The sequence below is a fragment of the Scyliorhinus torazame genome, chromosome 9 (genome assembly GCF_047496885.1).
Source record: "Scyliorhinus torazame isolate Kashiwa2021f chromosome 9, sScyTor2.1, whole genome shotgun sequence".
NCBI classification, from domain to species: domain Eukaryota; kingdom Metazoa; phylum Chordata; class Chondrichthyes; order Carcharhiniformes; family Scyliorhinidae; genus Scyliorhinus; species Scyliorhinus torazame.
In genome coordinates, this window is record NC_092715.1 from 99,493,349 (window position 1) to 99,520,248 (window position 26,900).

The 26,900-nt window shown below is 45.6% G+C and overlaps 2 protein-coding genes across 4 annotated transcripts in view; one reads left to right on the forward strand and one right to left on the reverse strand.

Annotated features, from left to right (window-relative positions):
• skic3 (SKI3 subunit of superkiller complex) overlaps nt 1–20,940 on the reverse strand; it is a 165,551-nt gene extending 144,611 nt beyond the window's left edge. The window contains exons 1-2 of one of the 3 annotated variants that reach the window (XM_072516311.1): nt 20,832–20,940; nt 5,312–5,405 (exon numbers count right to left, since the gene is read on the reverse strand). In XM_072516311.1, coding sequence (XP_072372412.1) covers nt 5,312–5,401 — 90 coding nt within the window. In that variant the 5' untranslated portion in view covers nt 5,402–5,405; nt 20,832–20,940. Of the gene's footprint in view, nt 1–5,311; nt 5,406–20,640; nt 20,812–20,831 lie in introns of those variants that run through there. The other 2 variants (XM_072516309.1, XM_072516310.1) reach the window with 2 other exon arrangements.
• A 58-nt stretch (nt 20,941–20,998) lies between these two features.
• Nucleotides 20,999–26,900, forward strand: part of arsk (arylsulfatase family, member K) — a 118,305-nt gene continuing 112,403 nt past the window's right edge. The window contains exon 1 of the mRNA XM_072516315.1: nt 20,999–21,350. Within this exon, the coding sequence (XP_072372416.1) occupies nt 21,177–21,350 (174 nt within the window). The 5' untranslated portion in view covers nt 20,999–21,176. The remainder of the gene's footprint in view (nt 21,351–26,900) is intronic.

The following is a 26,900-nucleotide window of genomic DNA, read 5'->3' on the forward strand; positions in this document are numbered from 1 at the left end:
CACTAGCGAAAGTAGCTGCGTTGCCAGAGACCAGGACTTCCAGGGGCCCATGTGTGAAGGTGCAGTGCAGGCAATTCAGTCACGCTTGCGGATGTTGTCTGCACCCCGAGGATGTCAAGCCACTTCGAGTGTGCGTCTACAATTAGAATGCGTCCACAGAGACCAGGACCATAGATCCCAGAAAAGAACTGCGAAGTCCAGGTGAAGGCTCGATCATAATCGGTAGGCGGTTCCTAAGGGTGCAATGGGGTGCCGCTCGTGGGTCTTTCTGGTGCTCCTGTCATGGCCCGCATCTTTGGGGCAGCTTCTCTATATCAGTGTCGATGCCTGGCGAGAAATGCGGGCGAGCATCTTCAACTGGGTGTCTGTTATGAAGGTCCTGTAGTAAGGTGGCTCACCCACATTCCGGGATGACCATCCTGATCCCCCAAAAGGAGGATTCCATCCTGCGCACTGAGCTCTGGAATTTTGGAGGGGCAGGCCTTCAAATCGTCAGATAACAGCCTGTGCTGGGCCCCGTACAGCACCATTTGGCAGACCTGGGACAGCTGTAGGTCCGTCTGGGTCCAATCCTTTATTCTGGCAGCCATCACAGGCAATGAGTCCATAAAGTGGAGCACAGCCAGCACTTCCCCCGTAGAGCGGGGTGCCGTGGCCTTGTGGGGAGGGGGAGGCGGCTTAACATATCCGCATACAGCATCTTTGCGCCAAGGTGATATTCCAAGAAGTACTCATATGCCCCCAGCAAAAGGGGAGGTCGTGTCTCACTAACTTGATAGAGTTTTTCGAGGAGGTCACTAAGATGATTGATGCAGGTAGGGCAGTGGATGTTGTCTATGTGGACTTCAGTAAGGCCTTTGACAAGGTCCCTCATGGTAGACTAGTACAAAAGGTGAAGTCACACGGGATCAGGGGTGAGCTGGCAAGGTGGATACAGAACTGGCTAGGCCATAGAAGGCAGAGAGTAGCAATGGAAGGATGCTTTTCTCATTGGAGGGCTGTGACCAATGGTGTTCCACAGGGATCAGTGCTGGGACCTTTGCTCTTTGTAGTATATATAAATGATTTGGAGGAAAATGTAACTGGTCTGATTAGTAAGTTTGCAGACGACACAAAGGTTGGTGGAATTGCGGATAGCGATGAGGACTGTCGGAGGATACAGCAGGATTTAGATTGTTTGGAGACTTGGGCGGAGAGATGGCAGATGGAGTTTAATCCGGACAAATGTGAGGTAATGCATTTTGGAAGGTCTAATGCAGGTAGGGAATATACAGTGAATGGTAGAACCCTCAAGAGTATTGAAAGGCAAAGAGATCTAGGAGTACAGGTCCACAGGTCATTGAAAGGGGCAACACAGGTGGAGAAGGTAGTCAAGAAGGCATACGGCATGCTTGCCTTCATTGGCCGGGGCATTGAGTATAAGAATTGGCAAGTCATGTTGCAGCTGTACAGAACCTTAGTTAGGCCACACTTGGAGTATAGTGTTCAATTCTGGTCGCCACACTACCAGAAGGATGTGGAGGCTTTAGAGAGGGTGCAGAAGAGATTTACCAGAATGTTGCCTGGTATGGAGGGCATTAGCTATGAGGAGCGGTTGAATAAACTCGGTTTGTTCTCACTGGAACGAAGGAGGTTGAGGGGAGACCTGATAAAGGTATACAAAATTATGAGGGGCATAGACAGAGTGGATAGTCAGAGGCTTTTCCCCAGGGTAGAGGGGTCAATTACTAGGGGGCATAGGTTTAAGGTGAGAGGGGCAAGGTTTAGAGTAGATGTACGAGGCAAGTTTTTTACGCAGAGGGTAGTGGGTGCCTGGAACTCGCTACTGGAGGAGGTGGTGGAAGCAGGGACTATCGTGACATTTAAGGGGCATCTTGACAAATACATGAATAGGATGGGGATAGAGGGATACGGACCCAGGAAGTGTAGAAGATTGTAGTTTAGTCTGGCAGCATGGTCGGCACGGGCTTGGAGGGCCGAAGGGCCTGTTCCTGTGCTGTACATTTCTTTGTTCTTTTGTTCTTTGTAAAATGCCCCATGGTGGACGCAATCAGGGAAATTGCTTGGTCTTCTTTGAAAAGGCCCAATAATGGCTCATGGTCAGTGTAGATCATGAAAGTGTGCCCGTAAACATATTGATGGAACCGATGGATTCCAAAGACGACCACCAACCCTTCCTTTTTGTTCTACGGATAATTGCGCTCAGCGCCAGCGAGCCTGCGGGATGCGAATTTGATCGGTCGTTCTGATCCATTGGCCATGCAGTGGCGAGGACCGTGTCCACCCCATAAGGGGATGCATCACATGTCAACAGCAGTGGCTTGGTGGGGTCGAAGTGCGCTATAGTTTTGAGGACAGCAGTTGCCGTTTTACTGCTCTGAATGCCCGTTGCTGAGATGGTATCCAATCCCACGGTAGAGAGTTCAGAGGAGGGTTGCCAGGCTCGGGATGAATTTCCCATAGTAATTCACTAATCCAAGGAACAAGCATAGTTCTGTGTGGCTGCCAGGAACGTTTTATAGCTTGCACAATGTCCTCTACAGGGTGCAACCCGTTCTGGTCCACTTGGTACCCCACACAAGTGACTTTGGGTGCATGAAAGACACATCTTTCCCGCTGGAGGTGGACGCTCACTTGCTCAAAAACACCGGAGGACCTCAGCCAGGTTCGCCAAATGTTTCTGGTCGGATGCCCCAATTATGAAGACATCGTCCAACTGGACGGCCAAACTGGATAACCCCTGCAGAATGTTCTCTCATCAAACGCTGGAAAACAACGACTGTGGATGAGACCCGAAACAGCAACCGGGTAAATTTTGATAAACCCCTGCAGGAGTTCACGGTGACTAACCAGCAAGAGTCCGGGTCCAGTGTTAACTGCAGATATGCATGATTCATGTCCAATTTTGTGAACGTTCATCCTCCGCTCAGCTTTACACAAAGAGGTCCCGATGCAGGGGACCGGGTATCAGTCCAAATAGGAATTTGTGGCTCACCGTCATCTTTTGACCCGCCGAAAAGCACAGAACCGTGTGGTTTGAGTGCTGGCACAACCGGGGCAGCCCAATCGGTGAACTGTACGAGGCAGATGCTCTCCAAATGTTCGAGCCGGTCCAATTTGGCATTGTCGTTTCGCCGCAATCTGTAGGGGACCGGGCGTGTGGGGAAATGATAATAAACTTTATTATTGTCACAAGTAGGCTTACATTAGCAACACAATGAAGTTACTGTGAAAGTCCTTAAGTCGCCGCACTCCGGCGCCTGTTTGGGTAAACGAAGGGAGAATTCAGAATGTCCAATTCACGTAACAGCACGTCTTTCGGAACTTGTGGTAGGAAAGTGGAGCACCCGGAGGAAACCGACGCAGACACAGGGAGAACGTGCAGACAGCGACCTAAGCCGGGAATCGAATCTGGGACCCTGGCGCTGTGAAGCAACAGCACTAACCACTGTGCTACTGTGCTGCCCGCGAGGCTGGGCCAGCGGGTCCATGCTAATTCGGGCCGCAGCCCCATTGATTCTCCCCAGTTCGTCAGCGAAGACCTCATGGAATCTGGCCAGGATTCCCTCAGGCCCGCCCGGGTTCATGCGGCATACCCTCTGCCATACGAGTTTCAAGTGGCGCAGCCAGTCCCAACCCAGCAAACTTGGTCTCCCCCCATGGACTACCACCAATGGTGGGTTAGCGGATTGGTGCCCATAAGTTACCTGGGCAGTGTCCTCAATGGCCAATGGCTCTCTGCTGTAGGTGGCCAACCTGGCCTCGGTGTCACGGAGAGTCAATGTGTGGAGGCCAGTGCAGATGCCCTCAAATGTGTGGCAGCTGATTACGCACACAACTGCTCCAGTATCCAGCTGCATGTCGAAAGGGTGTCCATTTACCAAAAGGTACATTAGAATTGGGGCGACTGGGGGTGCTGTAACACAGTGGAATTGGTGGTAGGGGTCCTCCGCGCAGTCGTCGACATAGTACACCCTGTCACGAGGGGGGCTGAAACGTCTAGAGGGGCAGCAAGCGGGCTGGTTGTCACATATCCACTGGGTCTTGGGCCTGAATATCTGTCCGGCACCCCTGCTTTGCGGCTTTGTTCCTGCGCTCCACGCTTGTTCTGAGGCAGTAGCTGCCATCTTTCGGGCGGGCACCCCACTGCTGGGTCTCCCAGTCTTCCGTAGTGCCCCAGATTAAATACCGGCATCCCTTGAAGTTCTTGAACTCCCTGCTCAGTGCTCTCAACTCAACTGTCTGCTGCAAAGTCAGCCGCGTTTCAGTCAGCAACTTTCTCGGTGTGCCGTTGTCCCCAAATCCCACAGGCAAAACGGTTGCGAAGGGATTCACTCAGGGTAGGCCAGAACTCGCAAGTCTCAACCAGCTTCTTTAACAAGCAAAATAAATAAATAATCCGATTCATCTTAGACTTGGGTAGCCACATGGAAGCAGAATCAGCAAACGATGAATGACGGTTTTGGATTTAAGCGATTTTCTACCAAGGCTACAAAAGACTGGGAGTCAGGCGCATCTGGGTGTGTCAAACTTTTTCTAAGTGCATACGTTAACCCATTAACCACCATTAGTAAGATTACGGTTTGCTGCTCATCTCCAATTATGCCATTGGTCCAAAAGGAACATTGCATACGCTCTATATATCGAGCCCAATCATCGTTACTCACTCACATCGAAGGCCTCCAGCATTCCCATACGAGGCATTTTGGTTGGTTGAGGGAAGGCCTCTTGCGGCCTAGACAAAGTGAAGATATGGTGCTTGGAACTCCATACCTAACAGTACTGCGGGTGTATCTAGATCACAGATGCTGCAGCAGGTCTCAAGAACAATTAGGGATGGACAACAAATGTTGGTATTGCCAGCAACAATCATATTCCATGAACGAGTAAAAGAAATCTACAAATATCTTTCAAAGATAGCAATTCATCTGACATCATGACCATCCAATTACAGCAATTAAATGTTGTCATCTTAAAAGGGTAGGACTAGTTACATAATTGCACTTTTGCAACAGATTATAACGTGTGTAATGCTTCTGACATAAAATGACTTATCACCTGACTTACTATAAGCAGCATAATTACACAGTTTACATAGATATAGTCTATTTTAACTAATTACATTAGTTTGTTGTACAAAGCACACTATTTTTTTATGCAATCCTGATAAGGAGGTTTCTAATTTTACAAAAACTCGTTAGAATAACATTAGCATTCAGATTTGTTCAATGTTAAATGCTAAAATGTCAAATACTTACAATATAAGAAATAAACATTCACCATTCCATATGAAAATATTGTTCTACAGTACCTTACAATGTTTCAGTGCCTCTTTAAATTCTTTATTTCTGATAGCTTCCCTTGCATTTTTCAATATAGCCTTGACTTCTTTATTGGACATTTCCCTATAAAATAGGAAATAAGATTTATAGTACAACATATCATAGGTTTTACAACAGCTACTACACTTCAATTTTAGGGGTACATTTTATAACCTGACTACTTGGGGACAATGAACAAGTACTTATGGTGTGGGATAAAGGGAAAACTGGAATGTCAAAATTGAAGGACTCTGAGCTTATCAATGTTTCACTGTAATACTGAGTGTCCTTCCTCAGTTTTTTAAAATAAATTTAGAGTACCCAATTATTTTTCTTTTCCAATAAGGGGAATTTAGCGTGGCCAATCCTATCCAACACATCTTTGGGTTGTGGGGGTGAAACCCACGCAGACACGGGGAGAATGTGCAAACTCCACACGGACAGTGACCCAGGGCCGGGATTCAAACCCGGGTCCTCAGCGCCGCAGTCCCAGTGCTAACCACTGCGCCAGGTGCCACCCCCTTCCTGCCGCAGTTACCAAGGAGTCCAAAGTGGTGGCTCTTTTCTAGGCATGATTGAGTTGACAAGTTACTGTTCAATGAGTAGCAGAAACTGGAAAATAGTGTTGATCATAAAATAACTTTAAATATGACTTTGGGAATAGCAGTGACATGCAACCATATCAGTACACACAATTTAAGATGGACAGACCTCAAGGTTGTGTTCTGAGATTTGGAAAGACATTGAAAATAGAAGTGGGAGTAGGTCATTCAGCCCATCAACCTGCTCCACCATTCAATATGATCATGGCTGACCTTCTATCTCAACACCATACTCCCATGCTGTCCCCATACCTTTTTGATGCATTTAGGGTCAAGAAATCGATTTTGTTCTGAAATATATTTAGTGACTTGGCCTCCACAACCTTCTGTTGTAGAGAATCCTGCAGGGTCACCACCGACTGAGTAAAGAAATTTCTACTGATCTCAGTCTTAAAATGGCCTACCCCGTAACCTGAGACTGTGACCACTTGTTGGAGACTCTCTCTCTCCCCCAGCCAGAGGAAGTCCCCCCTGCCCCCTCCTCCCCAGCCAGAGGAAGTCCCATCCAGTCATAGGAACAGGAGTAGGCCATTCAGTCAGTCAAGCCTGCACCGCCATTCAATATGATCATGGCTGATCAGGCTGAAATACACACTATCCCCATTCCTCTTTATGTTATTGTTAATCAGGAATCTATCGATCTCTGCCTTAAACATACACAATGACTGAGCTTCCACAGCACTCTGGTTCACAATCCTCTGTGTAAAGAAATTTCTCATCTCGGTCCCAAGTGGCACCCCCCTTATTTTGAAATTGTTTCCCCTGGTTCTAGATTCCCCAACTAAGGGAGTCTTAGCTGCGTCTATCCTGTCTATTTCTTTAAGCATTTTCTAAGTTTCAATGAGCTCACCTCTCATTCTTTGAAACTCTAGAGAATACAGGCCCAGTTTGCCCAATATCTCTTCATAAGACACTCACGCCATCCCTGGAACAAGTCTGGTGAACCTTTGTTGTACTCCCCTAATGGCAATAATATCCCTTTTGACTTAAGGGGACCAAAACTGCACATTGTACTCCAGTTGCGGTCGCGGTCTAATCAAGCTTTTATATAATTGAGCAAGACTTTACCACTCCTGCACTAAATTCTTCTTGCAATAAAGGCTAACATTCCATTAGCCTTCCTAATGACTTGTTGAACCTGCATGTCAGCCTTCAGTGACTTGTGGACAAGGACACCCAGGTCCCTTTTTACATCTGCACTTTCTAATTTCTTGTCATTTAGGAAATACTCTGCACATATGTCCCTTCTACCAAAGTGAATTACCACCCATTTTTCCACATTATATTCCATCTGCTACATTACTGCCTACTCACCAAGTTTGTCCAAATCCTCCTGTAGCCACTTTACAACTTCCTCACAACACATTCCCACCTAGCTTTGTATCATCTGTGAACTTCAAAAGATATCATTTGGTCCACACATGAAAATCATTGACGTATATTGTGAACAGCCACGATCCAAGTATTGGTCCTTGCAGAAGGTACCACACTAGCCACAGTCTGCCAAGGTGAGAATGACCCATTTATTCCTACTCTTGTTTTCTGCCTGTTAGACAATCCTTAATCCATGTCTATACTGCCTCCTATCATGCAATAGACCTCACAAGGCCCAAGGATACACCGATGGATCTCCACGTGGGACTGTCGGAATAAGAGCTTCCCTGCTAATGGCCGATGATCTGCCCAGCTGAGGCTCATTACTTCGCCCTTTAAATATTATCCCAAACTGGGACCGGCACTCTCACTAGTCCCCGAGTGGGACCCTATTGTTATTTGCCATGGTCGCAGTCTTAACCTTAATAAGTGTATTACAAATATAAGTGAAACTCCTTCCTCGTGTCTCCTGGATCATTTTATATCCCATGTGCTTTTATTTTGCTAATCAACTTCCTGTCGGGGCCTTTATCAAAAGCCTGCTGACAATCCAAATATACTACGACCATCGATTCTCCTTTGTCAACTTATGTTAGTAACATCCTCAAAGAACTCCAAAAGGTAGATTTCCTATTTGTAAATCCATGTTGAATCAGATCATGATGTCTAAGTGACCATTTATCACATCCTTTATAATAGATTCTAGCTTTTTCCCGACCACTGACATGCGGCTAAAAGGTCTGTAATTTCCTCGTTTACGCTCTCCCTCCCTCCCTTCTAAAATAATGGAGACACATTTGCAACCTTCCAATCTTCTGAAACCATTCCAGAATCCATTGAATATTTGAAGATCATCACCAATGCAGTCACTATCTTCATAGCAAACTCTTTCAACACTCTGGGGTGCATAATATCAGGTTCCAGGACTTATCAACTTTCAGCTCCATTAGTTTTTCCAGTACAATTTTCTTACTTATACTAATTCCCTTCAGCTCACATTCTCCCTAGTCCCTTGGATCTCTACATCTGGGAGATTTACATACTGGGCGGCACGGTAGCACAGTGGTTAGCACTGTTGCTTCACAGCACCAGGTCCTAGGTTCGATTCCCGGCTTTGCTCACTGTCTGTGCGGAGTCTGCACGTTCTCCCCATGACTGCGTGGATTTCCTCCAGACGCTCCGGTTTCCTCCCACGTCCCAAAAGACGTGCTTGTTCAGTGAATTGAACATTCGGAATTCTCCCTCAGTGACTCGAACAGGCGCCGGAGTGTGGTGACTAGAGGGTTTTCACAGTAACTTCATTGCAGTGTTTGCAGTGTTAATGTAAACCTACTTGTGACAATAATAAAGATTATTTCCTGTGTCTTCCTTCGTGAAAACAGACACACAATGTATCATTTAGCTTCTCTGCCATGTCTCTATTCTCCATTATGAATTCTCCAGACACTGCCTGTAATGCACCCTCATTCGTCTTAGCCAGACACTTTCTTTTTACATACCTATAGAAGCTTTTACAGTCCGTTATTATGTTCATTACTGAACTGCATTCATATTCTGTTCTCCCTTTGTCACTTTCTTATTTTTATCTTTTATTAAGGCATATATAATTTGAACAATTTTCAAGAGGAAAATCCACAAAGCAAATAACATCCACCCAACCAACAACTGTCGCCAATCGGCACCAACAATGTTGCCAATTAAAAATGATGCTCTTTAGAGTCCCCAGGTATCAAATGATACCACCACAAGGCTTTACCGGATATTGATCAAAGGACCACACAACCAGTTAGTCAGTTCAAGTTCAAAGATGGTTTATTTACACACAAGGATTACTTCGACATGCAACACAAAACACTTCAAGTTGAACTACACCCAACATCCACAATAACCTATACTTAACTTCAGGGCAACCGGCTCTATGCAGATGGACAAGGCCTTTGTCCGGATCTTGCGTGGCTGGTGGAAGAAGTGGCTCTGTTTCTGCTGGGCTCATCCGTCTGGTAGCGATCGTTGGTCTTGAACTTGTCTGTCTGGTCGTTATGCTGCACTTGGGTTGGCATAGGACGGATCCAAGAGAGATCGAGCACATGGCTGTGTCTCTTCTTATCCCTCTGGGATTTCGCGCTCTTTGGAGCGGTCCTTAACTTGGACCCAATAATTCGGCAGGCTTCGTTCGATCACTGCCTTTGATTTTGGTCAATAAAGGGGCGGGTGCCTTGATGGCTGGGTGTGTCATTAGCAGTCATTGACCATGGCTGTTTGGGCTCCCGGAGTAAAGGGAGTGGCGCCGATTCGTCTGTATCTGTATCGGTTACCTGAGTACAGTTCTTTTGTCCTGGGGAAATGGCCCATTAGAATGCAAACAAGCGGGGGTTTCGATCTCGTCTAGCTATCTGGGTGCAAATACACACAAGCTCGGAGTCTGTCTGAGTCCTGGGCTGGCCATAATTCCCATAGTCCTTTGCAGGTGGCCATCTGAGATGGCTACATCCTGTCCTCTTGATCCTGAACGCGAAGCGTGGTGGATCACATTGTTGATCCCTTATCCATCCCTGGTGTGCCGGTTACCCTTGGTCAAGGACAGGTTCTACACTACCCTGTCCTATGTTTTTGGAGTATTTACCTTACATTTTTATTAACACATCATACATCCATAATTTCTAACAGGTCACTATAAAACATTTCATTGTTCCGCACAATTGAATATCTAACTAACACTATCTAAGCTACTCTCATGCTGCTGGCAAATATCGAAAAGAACTTATGTACAATACAAGATTTCCAAACAGCAGCATCACATTTCTACTTAATCTATCAAAGTTACAGAGGTATACCGTCTTTATTTTCATCAGCGTTTACAGTGTTTGTAAGTTGGGTGAATTCCAAAGAAGGTGGCTCGGAGTGTATATATCAGGGAGCTGGAGGCTCTTTTTCGCCATTTACGGAGTCGAAGTGTCTGAATGACACTGCAGATTATTGCAATTACCAGAAGGGCCTCTACTGTGTATGAAAGGGGGTACCATTAGGCAATGTTTTCGCACCAAGTGGGGGTTTCAGTGTCTATCTCTATGTGTGGTGTGGTGTCCGGGCTAGGGGTGTCATGTTGTGTGGTGGTGTTCGGGGCTGGTGTGGTGTGTGGTACAGAGGCTTGTAACGCGCGCAGTTGTAGGAGTCCTGTGAAGATGACGATGTATGTCATCAGTCCTTTCTTCATCTTGTCTTCCATTTTCCATATATTCCTGGGGGTGAAAGCATATGTTATTATCCTTTGTTAATATCTCATTTATTTGTCTTTCTCTCCTTAACTTCAATTACCATGTGTGACTCCTCACTTTTTTTTTTGAAATAACATTTAGAGAGACAAGACATTGCCAAAAAAAAGTGCAGAGATTCTCGCAGCTGGTGGTCGATGCGGGGAGTGGGCAGACAACGTCTCCGTCCAGTCTTTCCTTTACTGCAACCAGTGATGGCTGAGGCTCGTCTTAACTAGCCGAATTTTAGGGCGGCCAGTTTTATAGAGTTTTGACGTCCCAGGGTCCAGAAGTAGTTCGCATGTAGCAGCATATGTGGCAAACAAGTGTGTCAAACATGTAAATAGCAGGTGGAGAACGACCAGAAGGTTGCGGAAGGTAAAGGGGTGAGTGTACAGACTGTGGCAAAGGGTATTCTTTAAACCACAATGAAAGAGCAGAGAAGGGAAAATTAATACCTGCCAAAGGCAGTGAAAAGTGTAAAGAACCATTCCAGAGTACTCAAAGTGACGGGAACATGAGGTGCATGTGGGCTGCGACAGGGCAAGAATGGAGAAATTGGGTGTCAGGCCGACACTAATTAAAACCATGCAACAAGAAGAAAGAAAGAAAGAAAGAAGGCAGGCAGGCTCCATCAGGAAGTAGGACGCCGTAATTGTTATGCAGCTGCTTTTTCTCATCATCTGGACACCTCAGGGATCTGTACCAAAGAGCATCCGTCGAAAAAGGATTACCATAACGGGAGTCAGAATCTGAATCATCACCATCTCCCGGTTGCCAGACTCGTGTCTGCTGTTTTTGTGCCGTGGCCGCGTGGAATTTGAATCGTCATGTTTTACTAATCTACAAGAGTTGTCGGGGTGCCAAAATCGGGTTCGTTTGTCATGAGGCGTAGGGGCGGTGGCAGTGAAGGGCAAGTTACTGTTGTCGGGCGTTGGCTGTGGAAGGGGGTATAGGGGGCCAAACATGTCTTGGTCGTGGTACTGGGGGCTGGAGTGACTGGGGCCGGAGAGGTTGTACCAGTGGTCAGAAATCGTGGTCAATTCGGGGAGGCTGGTGCTGTCGTCGGAGTCAAGCTCAAGGTGGAAGGTCGTACCTGTGGGCGGAGACAAGGTCAAGTCTGTAGACGTGGACATGCTGTCAGGGCTGGGGAGGGTTGGACTAGGTTGTCGATGGGCGGGGCGGAATCGTCTGCTATTGCTGGGGAGATGTGGTGGGAGTGGCTACATTGGGTTCCATAGACTTTGAGCTGGTTGATGTGGAACCAACCAGTTTTACCATTGGGGTATGTTATCTTGTACACGGAGGGGCTCACTTTGTCCGAAATGGAGTAGGGTCCTGCAAATTTGGGGGAAGAGAAAAGAACTGGGATTGCAAAGGGAAACCATTATTTGCTGACCGACTGTATACTCTATGGGGTGGACTGTTATGTCAAAGCAGGCCTTACTCTGCTTCCTTTTAGCGCCTAGTCGGACAGCTGCAGCAAGCTGTGCTGCTTTAATATTGTCTGTGACTTGTTGGACCACTTTTTCATGGGTGAGGGCGGTGACTGTGGGGCTTGCCAAATCGAGGCCCAATAAATATTCAATTCCCTTCATGGGCCGTCCGGAATATGAGAGTGTGGGGGGGTGAAACCTGTGGAACTGGAAACAGTGTTCCGAATAAACATAAGGGCAAATGGGAGAACTGGGTCCCATGTAGTATTATTCTGTTGCACCATCTTTCTAATGGTTGCTTTTAAAGTGCGATTCATTTACTCAAACAATGCCGCTGGATTGGAGGTGACACGCGATGTGAAATTGTTGTTTGATTCCAAAAGTAGTCAGGACATTCTGCATCACTCTGCTGGTGAAATGGATATTTACACGCTGGGGACTCCCCCACAGCATTGAGTCAACCTTAGTCTGACTCAATGCTGCGGGGGAGTCCCCACCGTGTAAATATCTGTTGGGTCACAATCTTAGCTGTGGCCTTTGCAGTGTTTGTCCGTGAGGGAAATGCTTCTACCCATTTTACCACTAATACGTATTTGAAACCATTTTTGCAAGGGGGGAAGATGGCCAATGTAGTCGAGTTGCAAATTTGTCCAAGGGCCATTAACAGGTCGGGTGTGTCTCAATAGTCCCTTCTGGAGTACCTTTCAGGATTGTTCTGTGCACAGATTAAGCAATTCTCAACATAATGTGTTACATCAGATTTTAAATCGGGCACCAGCACAAAGATCTTAAATGGGCAATGTATGTCTGCGGGGGTTGGAAAGGAATCGGGGTGCTGCACTACATATGCTATGGCTGCTAGTTCTGCTGCTTGTGATCCTAGGTGGCTGGGCAATTTTAAAGATATTTCTTCTAATGCGTGTCCCTGTGCGTCTTCTACATAAATTCCACAACCAGTTATTCTCTTACCATTTTCTATCGTGGAAGAACCGTCTACATAAATCTTTAAGACGTTGCCGGAGGTCTGGGAATCCTGTGTTTTACTGCCGGCACATGGGCATAGTGACCTTGGAATAAAGGGTCCTGTATGGTGTTGGGCTGCTATGATCTGGCATTCATGTGGGGTCCCTGCATACTGAAGGTTGCCTGCTAGAAATGTGTGGGTCTTTGTAGTTTGACTGTAATGTCCCTTCCTTGTAACACAATGTCCAGCGAGTTGCTCTGATCTGGCTGACTGAACCGTCCTTTAACCTATCATCTAACAATAGCTCCGTTGGGGTGTGCTCAGTTAAAATCGTTACTGGGTTAAGACCTGTGATGTATGCAAAATACTGTACTGCCCAAAAGACTGCAAGCAAGTGCCGTTCGCAGGCTGTAAATCCTTGCTCTACGGGATCCAAAATTCGTGAGGCATAGGCTATGGGTCCTAAGCGGTCATGTCTTTCCTGTAGGAGTACTGCTGATAGGGTTCAGTCGGTGGTTGCTACTTCTATGGCATAGGGAGAGTGTGGGTCTGGAACTTGCAAAGCGGGGGCTGTGCCTAGGGCGCGTTTTAATTCATCGATGGCACCTGTTTGCTGAGGAAGCCATTCCCATGGGGCGTTCTTTTTAAGGAGCTCAGAGAGTAGGGCTGCTTTTGTGGCAAAACCATCTATATGATTCCTACAATATCCAACTAATCCTAAGAATGACCGGAGTACAGTGATATTGTGGGGCTGGGACAATTTAACTATTGACTCAATTCGCTTCTGTTCGATCGCTCTCTTTCCATGGGTGATAATGGTGCCTAAATAAAAGGACCTTTTCTTTTAAGTTCTGGGCTTTTTTGGGGGTTGACCTTGCATCCAATGGATTGCAAAGACCTAGTAATTCTGAAAGAAGCTTTACATGCTCTTCCTTTGTGTCCATTTGTAGAGTAAGTCGTCCACATACTGTCTAAGGCAGTCGGGGCAAGAAAATTTTGAAAGTCCATTGCGGGAGGCATGTCCACATATACTGCTGCCCTTTAAATGTGAACGCGAACTTATGTTGACAGGTCTTGTCCAAGGGAATGGACCAAAAGTAATTGCTGATGTCCAGCACTGTGAAGCACTTTGCGTGTACTCCCTGCTTGAGCATGGTCTTGGGGCTCGTAGCAACGATGGAGGCTGCTAAAGGGGCGACCTTGTTAAGTTCTCGGTAGTCAATTGTCAGTCGCCAAGAACCATCGGGTTTTTTCACGGGCCAAATTTGGGCATTATTTGTTGAGGCTCCCGGTCGAATTATTCTTGATCTAATAAACTATTGATGACTTTTGAAGTCTCACCCTCGGCCTGCTGTGGGAAACCTTATGTGGCTTAGGATCGGGACCTGAAATTGTGGCCATTCCTGGGATCTTCCCACAATCGTGTTTGTGTTGGGCGAAGGAAGCTTTATGTTTTCTGAGGACCTCTCTAATTGTCTGGTCTGTACTAATTGTTTGCAGATCAAACCAATAGTCTCCTACTGAGCAAATCCTATGTTCATAGTCCCCTACTGTGAGCATAGCGGGGGCTCTCGCTGTTTTGGCCATTTTCCATAATGTGGGAGCTCATAAAATCGATTACTAGAATGTGCTCGGCTGTTTGGGGCAAGTCGACTAAAACAACGGGGTGTCTGGTGCTTATGGTTCCTATCTGAATATCTACGGGGGCTGTGATGTATCCCTGTTGTACGTGTCCGGTAAATCCACTAAGGGTGATGGCGTCTGTGGTGGGCCATTTGTCACGCTAGAACATTCTGAAGTTTAAAGTGGTGCGGGACCCTCCTGTGTCCCAACAAAATTTTACTGGATGTCCCCGGACTATGCCTGTGACTACTGGTCTGCCCGATTTGTCCCAAAGTGTGTCGCAGACCCAAGTTGGGGAGTCTGAACACCGTCAATCTGTGGTGTTGATTGCGGAATTATCTGAACAGGCGCTAACACTATGTATGGGCCTAACATTGTTCCTAGGTGGGGGGCCTGGTTGTTGGTGGCGTTGCTGGTTCGGGGAGTTTTGTCGGCATTCGTGGGCGTAATGTCCCATGTGTCCACAATTATAGCAACCTCATGGTGCCTGTGCTCTGGGGTGCTGTCCTTCATGTCTACCCTCATTTATCCATGCTGGGTCCTGGTTAGTTCTAACTGGGTGCATATTTGCTTCTACCTGTTCCTGATCTGCCTTCCTGTGTAGGGATTGTTCCCAAGCTCTGGAGAGTCGCTTTAAAACCCAAACTTTATTGTGTGTGGAGTTTGCGGGGTCGTAATTCACACAAGCTTTTTGACCTGCTTCTGTGGTGTGGAAGAGCGAAGTGCGGGCCCATTTAGTTGTTTTGTTGTTATCCAAGTGTGCGCGGTTCAAATCCCCAAATACTGCTTTAAAATGGATCCAAAGGCGACCTGCAAACGCAGTCGGATGCTCTCCCTTCTTTTGCCTACCAAGGTTCAAACCTTCTACGGAGTCTCCCTTGTCGTACCCGATCGCATCTAAAATGGCCGTTTTCACCTGTAGGGTTCCTCCTCCTACATTCTCAGATTCTGGTAAAGCTGAGCTGACGGACTGGTCAAGGCTCATTACTATAAGTTTAACTTCCTCCCTTTCGTCTAGACCGTACATAACCTTTTGCTGGCGTACTCTCCCAAAGAAATTATGCCGGTCTGCGGTGGGTTCGAATGGGTCAATTTTAGCGCAGGCATCTCTCAATTGGGTGGTGGATAATGGGGTGGTGTAAACGCAATCGGGCTCCTCCCGATCTGATGACTTGCGCTGTGTGGTGACTAGATTCATGGGTGTGTGGGCCTGTGCAGTCGGTGATGCGGGTGCTTTCCTTTTCAGGGCATGGGGGGGCTCTATTGTGATTTTCTGTGTCCTCCACATATCTCTGGGCGGTTTCATTTAGTTCTTGCCAATTGGGGGCACCTTCCTCATTTAAATTTTGTCCAAAGGTATCTCTAAATCCGTTTTGCACTGAAAGCAGGGACTGCAACTTCTCTATTTGTTGTCTACATTTCACATGGTCTACTGTGCTCTGTCTTTGTTCTGTAGTGGAGCTATAGAGCGCTCGTAAAGCTGCCTTTAAATCCGCGCATTGACTCGTTAACTGTGCTACCTGCTGTTCTGTCCCTTCTCGTACCAAGACTGTGCATCTTGGTAGGCTTTATCGTACTGGGTCTGAAAGCTACTAAGGTAAACTAAACAAGATTGGTGTGACCGTTTGACATCAGCCATCTCTTTATCTTTAGCTGCCAAATGATCCCGGAGTTGCTCAATAATCTTTTCGCTTTCACTATCGTTTCCCTCATTCTTCTCGTCTTTCTCAACTAACTGCCTGCTAACGGTCTTCACGACCTCCTCTGTGCCTCGCAACTGTGCCAAACAGGACACTATTGCCATCGGCTTACGAACTTTCGCTGCATTCTTCTTATGTACCTCGGTTAGGTTTTCCCACCAGGTTTGTCCGATGCATCCTGGACCTGACTCATCATTTGAACAAAACTCAGACCAAATCCTGTGGGTTCATGAAGCGTTCCATTGCTTTTGTGGCCATTGCTTCTAATATCTCTTGCTTCGACTATTAATCTCTGTTTCCTATTGTTAATTTCTCTTGCACTACTTTGATTTCTCTTTCCCTACCTTTAATTTGGGATAAGGCGGCGATTTGAACTGCGGATATGGCCCAAGCTTTTTTCCGGTTCACAATTCCCTCAATAGTTTTGACACAATCTAACGAGTATAGCTTATATCCCTGCTGGTACGCATGCAGGTTAGTACACACACCGAAATTCGGTGATTTGGTCGATATGGGCTTGCACTTGTGGTTCTTTCTTTCTCTCGCAATTGGATTTCAAAGTTTGTGGGTTCTCTCGGAGTGACAAAATCACTTCTAATTCGAGTCCCGTCAGATGTCGCCAATAATGTTGCCAATGGCACCAATAATGTTGCCAATTAATAATGATGCTCTTTAGAGTCGCCAGGTATCAAATGATACCACCACAAGGCTTTACCGGATATCGATCAAAGGACCACACAACCAGTTAGTCAGTTCAAGTTCAAAGATGGTTTATTTACACACAAGGATTACTTCGACATGCAACACAAAACACTTCAAGTTGAACTATACCTCACAACTACAATAACCTATACTTAACTTCTGGGCAACCGGCTCTATGCAGATGGACAAGGCCTTTGTCCGGATCTTGCGTGGCTGGGTGGAAGAAGTGGCTCTGTTTCTGCTGGGCTCATCCGTCTGGTAGCGATCGTTGGTCTTGAACTTGTCTGTCTGGTCGTTATGCTGCACTTGGGTTGGCATAGGCCGATCCAAGAGAGACCGAGCACATTGCTGTGTCTCTTCTTATCCCTCTGGGATTTCGTGCACTTTGGGGCGGTCCTTAAATTGGACCCAATAATTCGACAGGCTTCGATCACTGCCTTCGATTTTGGCCAATAAATGGGCGGGTGTCTTGATGGCTGGGCGTGTCCTTAGCGGTCATTGACCGTGGCTGTTTGGGCTCCCTGAGTAAAGCGAGTGGCGTCGAATTAGTCTGTATCTGTATCGGTTACCCGAGTACAGTTCTTTTGTGCTGGGGAAATGGGCCATTAGAATGCAAACGAGCGGGGGTGTCGATCGTGTGTAGCTATCTGGCTTGCAAATACACACACAAGCTCTGAGTCTGTCTGAGTCCTGGGTTGGTCATAATTCCCATGGTCCTTTGCAGGTGGCCATCTGAGATGGCTACACAACCAAACCCAGCCAACATGGCTGACATATGTAATTCCCCAATCCCCCTTTCCCGCTAACTATTTTCCACCTCAACCAACTTGCCTCCCTCTTTCCTTTACACCCCCCACCTTTCTGCTGATCGCTTAATTTCCCCCAAATAAGTCGATATACAGCTGCCACCTCCGGGCGAACCCTAGCATTGATTCTCTCAGGGAGAATTTGATTGTCTCAAGCCTGAGAAACCCAGCCATGTCACTAACCCATACCCCCGGTTTTGGGGGTTCCGAGACCCTCCACGAAAACAATATCCGTCTCCGGGCTACCAGGGAGGCAAAGGCCAAAACATCAGCCTCTCTTACCCCCTGGACACCCAGGTCTTCCGACACACCAAAAATTGCCACCTCGACTCGGAACCACCTGTACCTCCAGGTTTACCACTATTACTGGCAACTTGATGAGCCTTTTCTTTTAATCTTATACATTCCTTAACTTCCTTTCTCATTGACGGTTGACTGGCATTCTTGGTTTTTTGCATCTTGAAGGGATGTATTGGTGCTTTAGGCTTTATAATAGTTCTTTGAAAACTATCCTTTCCCTGTGCAGTCATACCTTCTAATGTATTTTCCCAATCCACCTTAGCCAATTTGTCCCTCAAGCTATCATAATTTCCTTTATCAAAATTTATATTAAATCTGAAGGCAGTGAGAATGTAAAATTCTTTCATATTCTGATCATTCATCTTTGATCTAGCCCTCTCAGAATTTCATACATTTCAATTAGATCCCCTCTCGTTCTTCTAAACTCCAGTCCATACAGGCCAAGTTGACCCAATCTCTCCAACAACATCATTACAATAAATGTGTTTGAAGGATACCCATTAAATAGGACAAAGACAATTATATATCCAAGTGCAACAAATGTAAACTAAGCGTCAAGTGCTCTGCAATTAATCAACCAACTCACAGAATAGTTACAGCAATAGTTGGTCATCACATGGCACACTGAACTCATGCCAGCTCTCTGCAAGAGCAACGTGGATTGCCCTATTCCTCCATCCTTTCTTCGTCCCTGGATTATTTTTTCCTTCAAGTGTTTATCCAATTTCCTTTTGAAAACTGTGATTGAATTTGCACTTTAAAAAAATGTTGCCTTTGCCAACCACCTTACATCTGCTGTATAGTTCTTGGCTCTTCCACAGATGGGAACATATTCTCCATCTACTCTGACTAGAGTCTCGATGGTATATTTGTCAGTCTTTCTTCAGGTTTTCATTACAAACTAAAATATTTCAGTGTAGTACTGAGCAGATGCTGCATTGCAAGAGAAGTTGAAAGATCGCAATATACATTCATCTCATTTGGTGTCTATGGGACCTTGCTATATGCAAATTAGCCAGTTTATACAACAAGAGCAATCCAATTTCAAAAAGTAATGAATCAACTATGAAGTGATTTGGGGCACATTTGTTTGCTTATTTTTCAGCAATGATGCAAGGTCACTTCTAAAACATTAGCTTGTCTTTTCTCTTTGCAGCTGTTGACAAATCACTTTGCATTTCCAGCATTTTCTATTTGTTTCATTTATCTATATTTGCAGCATTCGTCTTCATTTTACTTGTACCATCATAAAAAAAAGTTTCCAGGGAAGCCAAATGGGTAAAAAAATATGCCTGGACTGGTTATCGATCTTTCAGGGTAAAGTTATGAGAGCCTTGTAATGCACTTGGAAGTTGATGATTCACTAATCTCCATAGAATCCATAGAACCCCTACAGCGCAGAAGGGGTCTGCACCAACCCCCTGAAAGAACACCATTACTAGCTAGACCCACTTCCCTGCCCTATCCCCGTAACCCCACCTAACCTGTACATCTTTAGACAATAAATGGGCAATTTAGCAAGGCCAATCCACCTAACCTACACATATTTAGGCTGTGGGAGGAAACCCATACAGATACAAGGAGAAAGTGCAAACTCCATACAGGCAGTCACCCAAGGTTGGAATTGAACCCAGGTCTCTTGAGCGGTGCAGTAGCAGTGCTGACCACTATGCCACCTCCAAATCTCTGGGAGATTCTGTTTTACGGGAAGCAGAGAGATTAAATTTCCCTAATTAAAAGACCTGCCTGGCCAACACAGACTCAGTAGTCTGATTCTGAATAACTGTAAATCTAACAGAACCTTCCAAACAAAAAAATGTAAAAATAATTGCATAAAAATAACCAAACAAATTACACACAAGTGTACTTCAGAAGTGGGAAGAGAGTTTGGCTAAATATCAGTATTTGAGGAAGCATTGCAAACTCATCCCCATGTGAATCAATATTATGCAGCATAGGGCAATGGCCTTTAAAATGCTAATCCAGGTGCACTTACAAGCTAATGTTGTTAATGGATACAGAAAAATAAATCAAAACAAAATTATTTCATTGTCTGGGTTTCTTCAAAACAAAGGGGCATGTGACAATATGTTAATGGCACAGGAAAATCCCAGAGCCATCTTTACGGATCAATTAAAATAGCCATAATACAGACCAAATAAATATTACATCATAGAAATCCAAGTCATGTCACCAAATCAAACAATCATATTTCATGTGGCTTTAAGTGAAAACACATTCAGCCCGTCATGCCTATGGCAGCTCTTTGAAAGATATAGCCAATTAGTCCCACTCTTTCTCCATTGCCCTACATTTTCTTTCCTCTACGAGTATTTTTCAGTTTCCTTTTTAAAGTTAGCACTGAATGTGCTTCCATTGCTCTTTAAGATTAAGACAGTGCATTCCAGATCACCATAGCTCACTACGTTAACACATTTCTTCGTCCTCGCTGTTCTCCTGCCAATTAGCATCAGCTGATGGTTAGGTGGAGAATTTCTCTCGGTGTATTCCATCAAACCGATCATAGTATTGAACACTTCCATTAATTTTTTTTAACCTACTTTCTCCACTCGAAGGAGAACAACCCCAGCTTCTCCAAAAGCTGAATTCAAAACCGGCCAGGGTTCCGATCAGTGACCCTTAAACTGTTGGTCTCACTGACACCTGGGCTTCTAACACCCAACGCAATTGAAGGACATCGCCCCAAATCGATTCCTAAACGTGAACCATTGATACGATTGAGAATATTTACCCAGCAGCGAGTGGGCCACAGAACCTCCTATGTCCACCGCCTCCAATCCCAGCATTCACCGGAAACCCACATACCACCTGACGTAATGGAAAGGGGGCGTCAGTCAATGTCAGCCAGGAGTTGCTGATACAGAAATATATTGCGGCATTATTCCGCTGGTCAGATGACTCGCCTCACTCTTTTCCTGGTTTTTTTGTTTCTTTGAAGCTAAAGGTCGGATCAGTTCGGATCACGTGATGGGTGTTTGCCCCGGGTGCCGTGGTGAGGGATGGGATTTGTAGTTTGACGCGCGGGGCAGGGTCGTCTTGTTATCCCGTCTTGCCCGCAATCGGGCTGCCCGCTGGAATGGAACGTTCGTGCCGTTTGAACCGTTCCATCATAACCGCCGCCGTTCGGCTCTGGATTGTGTTCGCATTTCACGAAGCGGAGAGCCGGCGGAGCGGCACCGGGGTCGACACACCGGAGCAACAAGTGGCACCGCCGGCACCCAACATCGTGTTGGTAACTTGTGACTCTCTGGTAAGGGGAAGTTTGGCGAAGCCTGGCATTAAAGGGGGGGGGGGGGGGGGGGGAGAGTGAGTGAACACTTGCGACCAGTTCACTGTGCAGTAAGTGAAATGCGCGATCTTGTGTTGTAAGCTGTGGACATTTATTTTGTGTCACAAGCGAAAGACTGCGGATACTGGGAACGACTCAGCGAGTCTGACAGCAGCTGCGGAGAGATAAACAGGGCTAATGTTTCTTTAAAACTTAAAATAAATAACATGGGGGCGAGACAGGAATACTATTTACGAGACACTGACAATCATATAAAGAGTCAATAGATACCCAACTCCATCTCCTGATTGCGAAAATTGGTATAGATTTATAATGGGTAGTCGAACCAAAATGACCCATTTTAACGCTTTTACCGGGAAGCCAAAATTGCTTCCCGTTATACTTTCAGTTCCTGAGCCAATTTTTTGGAGGAAACTGCAGCATTTTCTGCCTAAAAGTACAGTTAATGGATTAATGTAGGGAAAATCTTGCTTAACCAACTTGACAAAGTGTCTGCACAAGTGGACCTTTTTTTTTACTGATTCACTGGATATGGGTGCCGTTGGTAAGACAAGCAAATGTTGCTTTTTAGGAGAAGGTGGTGAGACACTTTGAACTGTTGCAGTCCATCTGATGTCGATATATCCAAGGTGCTTTTAGGAAGGAAGTACCAGGATTTTGATCCAATGACAGTATAGGAATGAGGAAATACAAGTCAGAATGATGTGTAGCTTGAAGGGGAATTTGCAGTTGGAGGTTTTCTTGCTGCCCCTCTTCCTTCCGGTTGATGGAGGTTGAGTTTGGAAGGTGCTGCTGAAGTAGCCTTGGCTAGTTTCTGCATGGCAAACCCACGCAGACATGGAGAGAGAGTGCAAATTCCACACAGGCAGTCACCCCAAGGCTGGAATTGAACCCGGGCCCCTGGCACTGTGAGGCAACAGTGCTAACCACTGTGCCACCATGCTGATGTTTGTGGGACCTTACCATTGGCAAATTGACTGTCACACTCGCATCCAGTTCCTACAATATCTATCTCAAAAAAATGTAATTGATCATGAAGTGTTGTGGGATGTTGTGAAACCATGAAAGGTACTGTAAAAATGCAAATTTGTTTTATCCTGTCAGAAGTAGAGAGGAAGTACTGAATAGGCTACACCAGTACTATGTTGGGACCACCTCTGTATCTAACTAATATCGTATTCTGAAAAACGATTAAAATTAGTGAAATTTGTAGATCATGCTAATTTAGATTGGGCCAGATGAAGGAGGTAATTTAGAAATTACAGTACAAGTTGGAGAAATGAATAGGCAGAGCAGAGGTAGCCGGGTATAAATTACTGCACATAAAAAGGAATAATGAACCAAACACAAGCTCCATGGGTGACATAATTATACAAGACCCTGAACAATCTTGGCAAAGTGGATGTGGAAGTGATGTTTACTCCTGTGGGTGAGTCCAGAACTAGGGGTTACTATTCTAACATTGGGGTACCCTTTTAGGACAGAGATGAGATTATTTTCTTAAGGGTTGTGTGACTTTGGTCACACTGAGAAGGCAGTGGAGGCAGGATCATTGAATATCTGTAAGATGTAAGTAGACAGATTCTTATTGAGTAAGGAGCTCAAAGGTTATCGGTGATAGTTGAGGGTATGGAATTATAAATGTAAATAGGTCAACCATGATCTTATTTAATAATAATCTTTATTGTCACAAGTAGGCTTACATTGACACTGCAATGAAGTTACTGTGAAAAGCCCCCAGTCGCCACTTTCCGGAGTCTGTTCGGGTACACGGAGGGAGAATTCAGAATGTCCAAATTACCTAACAGCACGTCTTTCGGGGCGTGTGGGAGGAAACCGGAGCACCTGGAGAAAACCCACGCAGAGAACGTGCAGACTCTGCACAGACAGTGACCCAAGCCGGGAATCGAACCTTGGACCCTGGCGCTGTGAAGCGTCAGTGCTAACCACTGTGCTACCGTGCAGCCCCTTGAATGGTGGAGCAGGCTGGAGGGCCGAATGACCTACTTCTGCTCCTTTTTTGTATGTATATTGAAATAACATAAGAACTAGGAACAGGAGTAGGCCATCTGGCCCCTCGAGCCTGCTCCGCCATTTAATGAGATCATGGCTGATCTTTGTGGACTCAGCTCCACTCTCCGGCCCATACACCATATCCCCGAATCCCTTTATTCTTTAGAAAGGCAGCTATCTTTTTCTTAAAAACGTTTAAAGAAGGAGCCTCAACTGCTTCACTGGGCAAGGAATTCCAGAGATTCACAACCCTTTGGGTGAAGAAGTTCCTCCTACACTCCGTCCTAAATCTACCTCCCCTTATTTTGAGGCTATGCCCCCTAGTTCTGCTTACCCCGACCAGTGGAAACTACCTGCCCGCATCTATCCTATCTATTCCCTTCATAATTTTATATGTCTCAATAAGATCCCCCCGCATCCTTCTAAACTCCAATGAGTACAGTCCCAGTCTACTCAACCTCTCGTCATAATCTAATCCCGTCAACTCTGGGATCGACCTAGTGAATCTCCTCTGCACTCCCTCCAGCGCCAATATGTCCTTTCTCAGGTAAGGAGACCAAAACTGAACACAATACTCCAGATGCGGCCTCACCAACACCCTATACAATTGCAGCATAACCTCCATCCCTCGAGCAATGAAAGACAAAACTCGATTAGCCTTCTTAATCACCTGTTGCACCTGCACACCAACTTTTTGCGACTCGTGCACCAGCACACCCAGGTCCCTCTGCACAGCAGCATGCTTTAACATCTTACCGTTTAAATAATTAATCCATTCTGCTGTTATTCCTCCCAAAATGGATAGCCTCTCACTTGGCAACATTGAATTCCATCTGCCAGACCCTAGCCCATTCACCTAACCTATCCAAATCCTTCTGCAGACTTCCGGTATCCTCTGCACTTTTTGCTTTACCACTCATCTTAGTGTCATCTGCAAACTTTGACACATTGCACTTGGTCCCCAACTCCAAATCGTCTATTTAAATTGTGAACAACTGCGGGCCCAACACTGATCCTTGAGGGACCCCACTAGTTACAGGTTGCCAACCAGAGAAACACCCATTTATCCCCACTCTCTGCTTTCTGTTAGTTAACCAATCCTCTACCCATGCTACCACTTTACCCTCAATGCCATGCATCTTTAGTTTATGCAGCAACCTTTTGTGTGGCACCTTGTCAAAAGCTTTCTGGAAATCCAGATATACCACATCCATTGGCTCCAACGTCCTCAAAAAATTCTACCAAATTAGTCAGACACGACCTACCCTTTGTGAACCCATGCTGCGTCTGCCCAATGGGACAATTTCCCTCCAGGTGCCCCGCCATTTCCTCCTTAATGATAGATTCCAGCATTTTCCCTACAACCGAAGTTAAGCTTACAGGCCTATAATTACCCGCTTTCTGCCGACCTCCTTTTTTAAACAGTGGTGTCACGTTTGCTACTTTCCAATCCTCTGGGACCACCCCAGAGTCTAGTGAATTTTGATAAATTATCACTAGTGCGTTTACAATTTCCCTAGCCATCTCTTTTAACACTCTGGGATGCATCCCATCAGGGCCAGGAGATTTGTCTACCTTTAGCCCCATTAGCTTGCCCAATACTGCCTCTTTAGTGATTACAATCATCTCAAGGTCCTCACCTATCATATCTTTATTTCCATCAGTCACTGGCATGTTATTTGTGTCCTCCACTGTGAAGACTGACCCAAAAAACTTGTTCAGCTCCTCAGCCATTTCCCCGTCTCCTATTATTAAATCTCCCTTCTCATCTTCCAAAAGACCAATATTTACCTTAGCCACTCTTTTTTGTCTTATATATTTGTAGAAGCTTTTACTATCTGCTTTTATGTTCTGAGCCAGTTTACTTTCATAGTCTACCTTACTCTTCTTTATGGCTTTTTTAGTAGCTTTCTGTTGTCCTCTAAAGACTTCCCAGTCCTCTCGTCTCCCACTAATTTTTGCCACTTTGTATGTTTTTTCCTTCAATTTGATACTCTCCCTCACCTCCTTAGATATCCACGGTCGATTTTTCCCCTTTCTACCATCTTTCTTTTTTGTCGGTATGAACCTTTTCTGAACACTGTGAAAGATCGCTCAGAAGGTTCTCCACTGTTCCTCAACTGCTTCACCATGAAGTCTTTGCTCCCAGTCTACCTTCGCTAGTTCTTCTCTCCTCCCATTGTAATCGCCTTTGTTTAAGCACAAAAAACTAGTGTTTGATTTTACCTTGTCATCCTCCAACTGTATTTTAAATTCCAACATATTGTGGTCGCTCCTTCCAAGAGGATCCCGAACTATGAGATCATTAATCAATCCTGCCTCATTACACAGGACCAGATCTAGGACCGCTTGTTCCCTTGTAGGTTCCATTACATACTGTTCCAGGAAATTATCCCGGGCACATTCTATAAACTCCTCCTCAAGGCTGCCTTTACCAACCTGGTTAAACCAATCGATATGCAGATTAAAATCTCCCTTGATAACCGCTGTACCATTTCTACATGCATCCGTTATTTCTTTGCTTATTGCCTGCCCTACCATCCTGTTACTATTTGGTGGCCTATAGACTACTCCTATCATTGACCTTTTCACCTTACTATTCCTGATTTCCACCCAAATTGATTCAACCTTGTCCTCCATAGCACCAATATCATCCCTTACTATTGCCCGGATGCCATCCTTAAACAACAAAGCTACACCACTGCCCTTACCGTCCATCCTATCCTTTCGTATCGTCTGATACCCTTGGATATTTAACTCCCAGTCATGACCATCGTTTAACCATGTTTCAGTAATGGCCACTAAATCATAGTCATTCACGATGATTTGCGCCATCAACTCATTTACCTTATTTCGTATACTACGAGCATTCAGGTAAAGTACACTTAATGCTGTTTTTTATGTCTTTGTTATGAATCCTAACACCTTGATCAGTAACTTTTCGCAATTTATTTTTCTTCTTACCCTTTCTCCTAATTGTCCTTGTCTTTGAACCCATATCTCTACATAATAACCTGTCACGTAACCTGCTGCCTTGATCTCCATTAACCATTATACTGTCCATAGCTTTACATTTCCCTTCCCCCCCCCCCCCAACTTGCTAGTTTAAAGTCCTTGTGACCAACCTATTTATCCTATTCGCTAGAACACTGGTACCAGAATGGTTCAGGTGAAGACCGTCCCAACGGTACAGGTCCCTCCTGTTCCAGTACTGATGCCAATGCCCCATGAAATGGAATCCCTCTTTCCCGCACCACTCCTTTAGCCACGTGTTAACTTCTCTAATTTTCTCAACCCTATGCCAATTGGCACGTGGCTCGGGTAGTAATCCAGAGATTATAACCCTGGAGAACGTGTTCTTTAATTTAGTCCCTAGTGTTTGATAATCCCCAAATAGGTCCTCTTTCCTAGTCTTACCTATGTTGTTAGTCCCAACGTGGACCACAACAACTGGATCCTCCTCCTCCCTCTCCAAAATCCTTTCAAGCCGATCAGAGA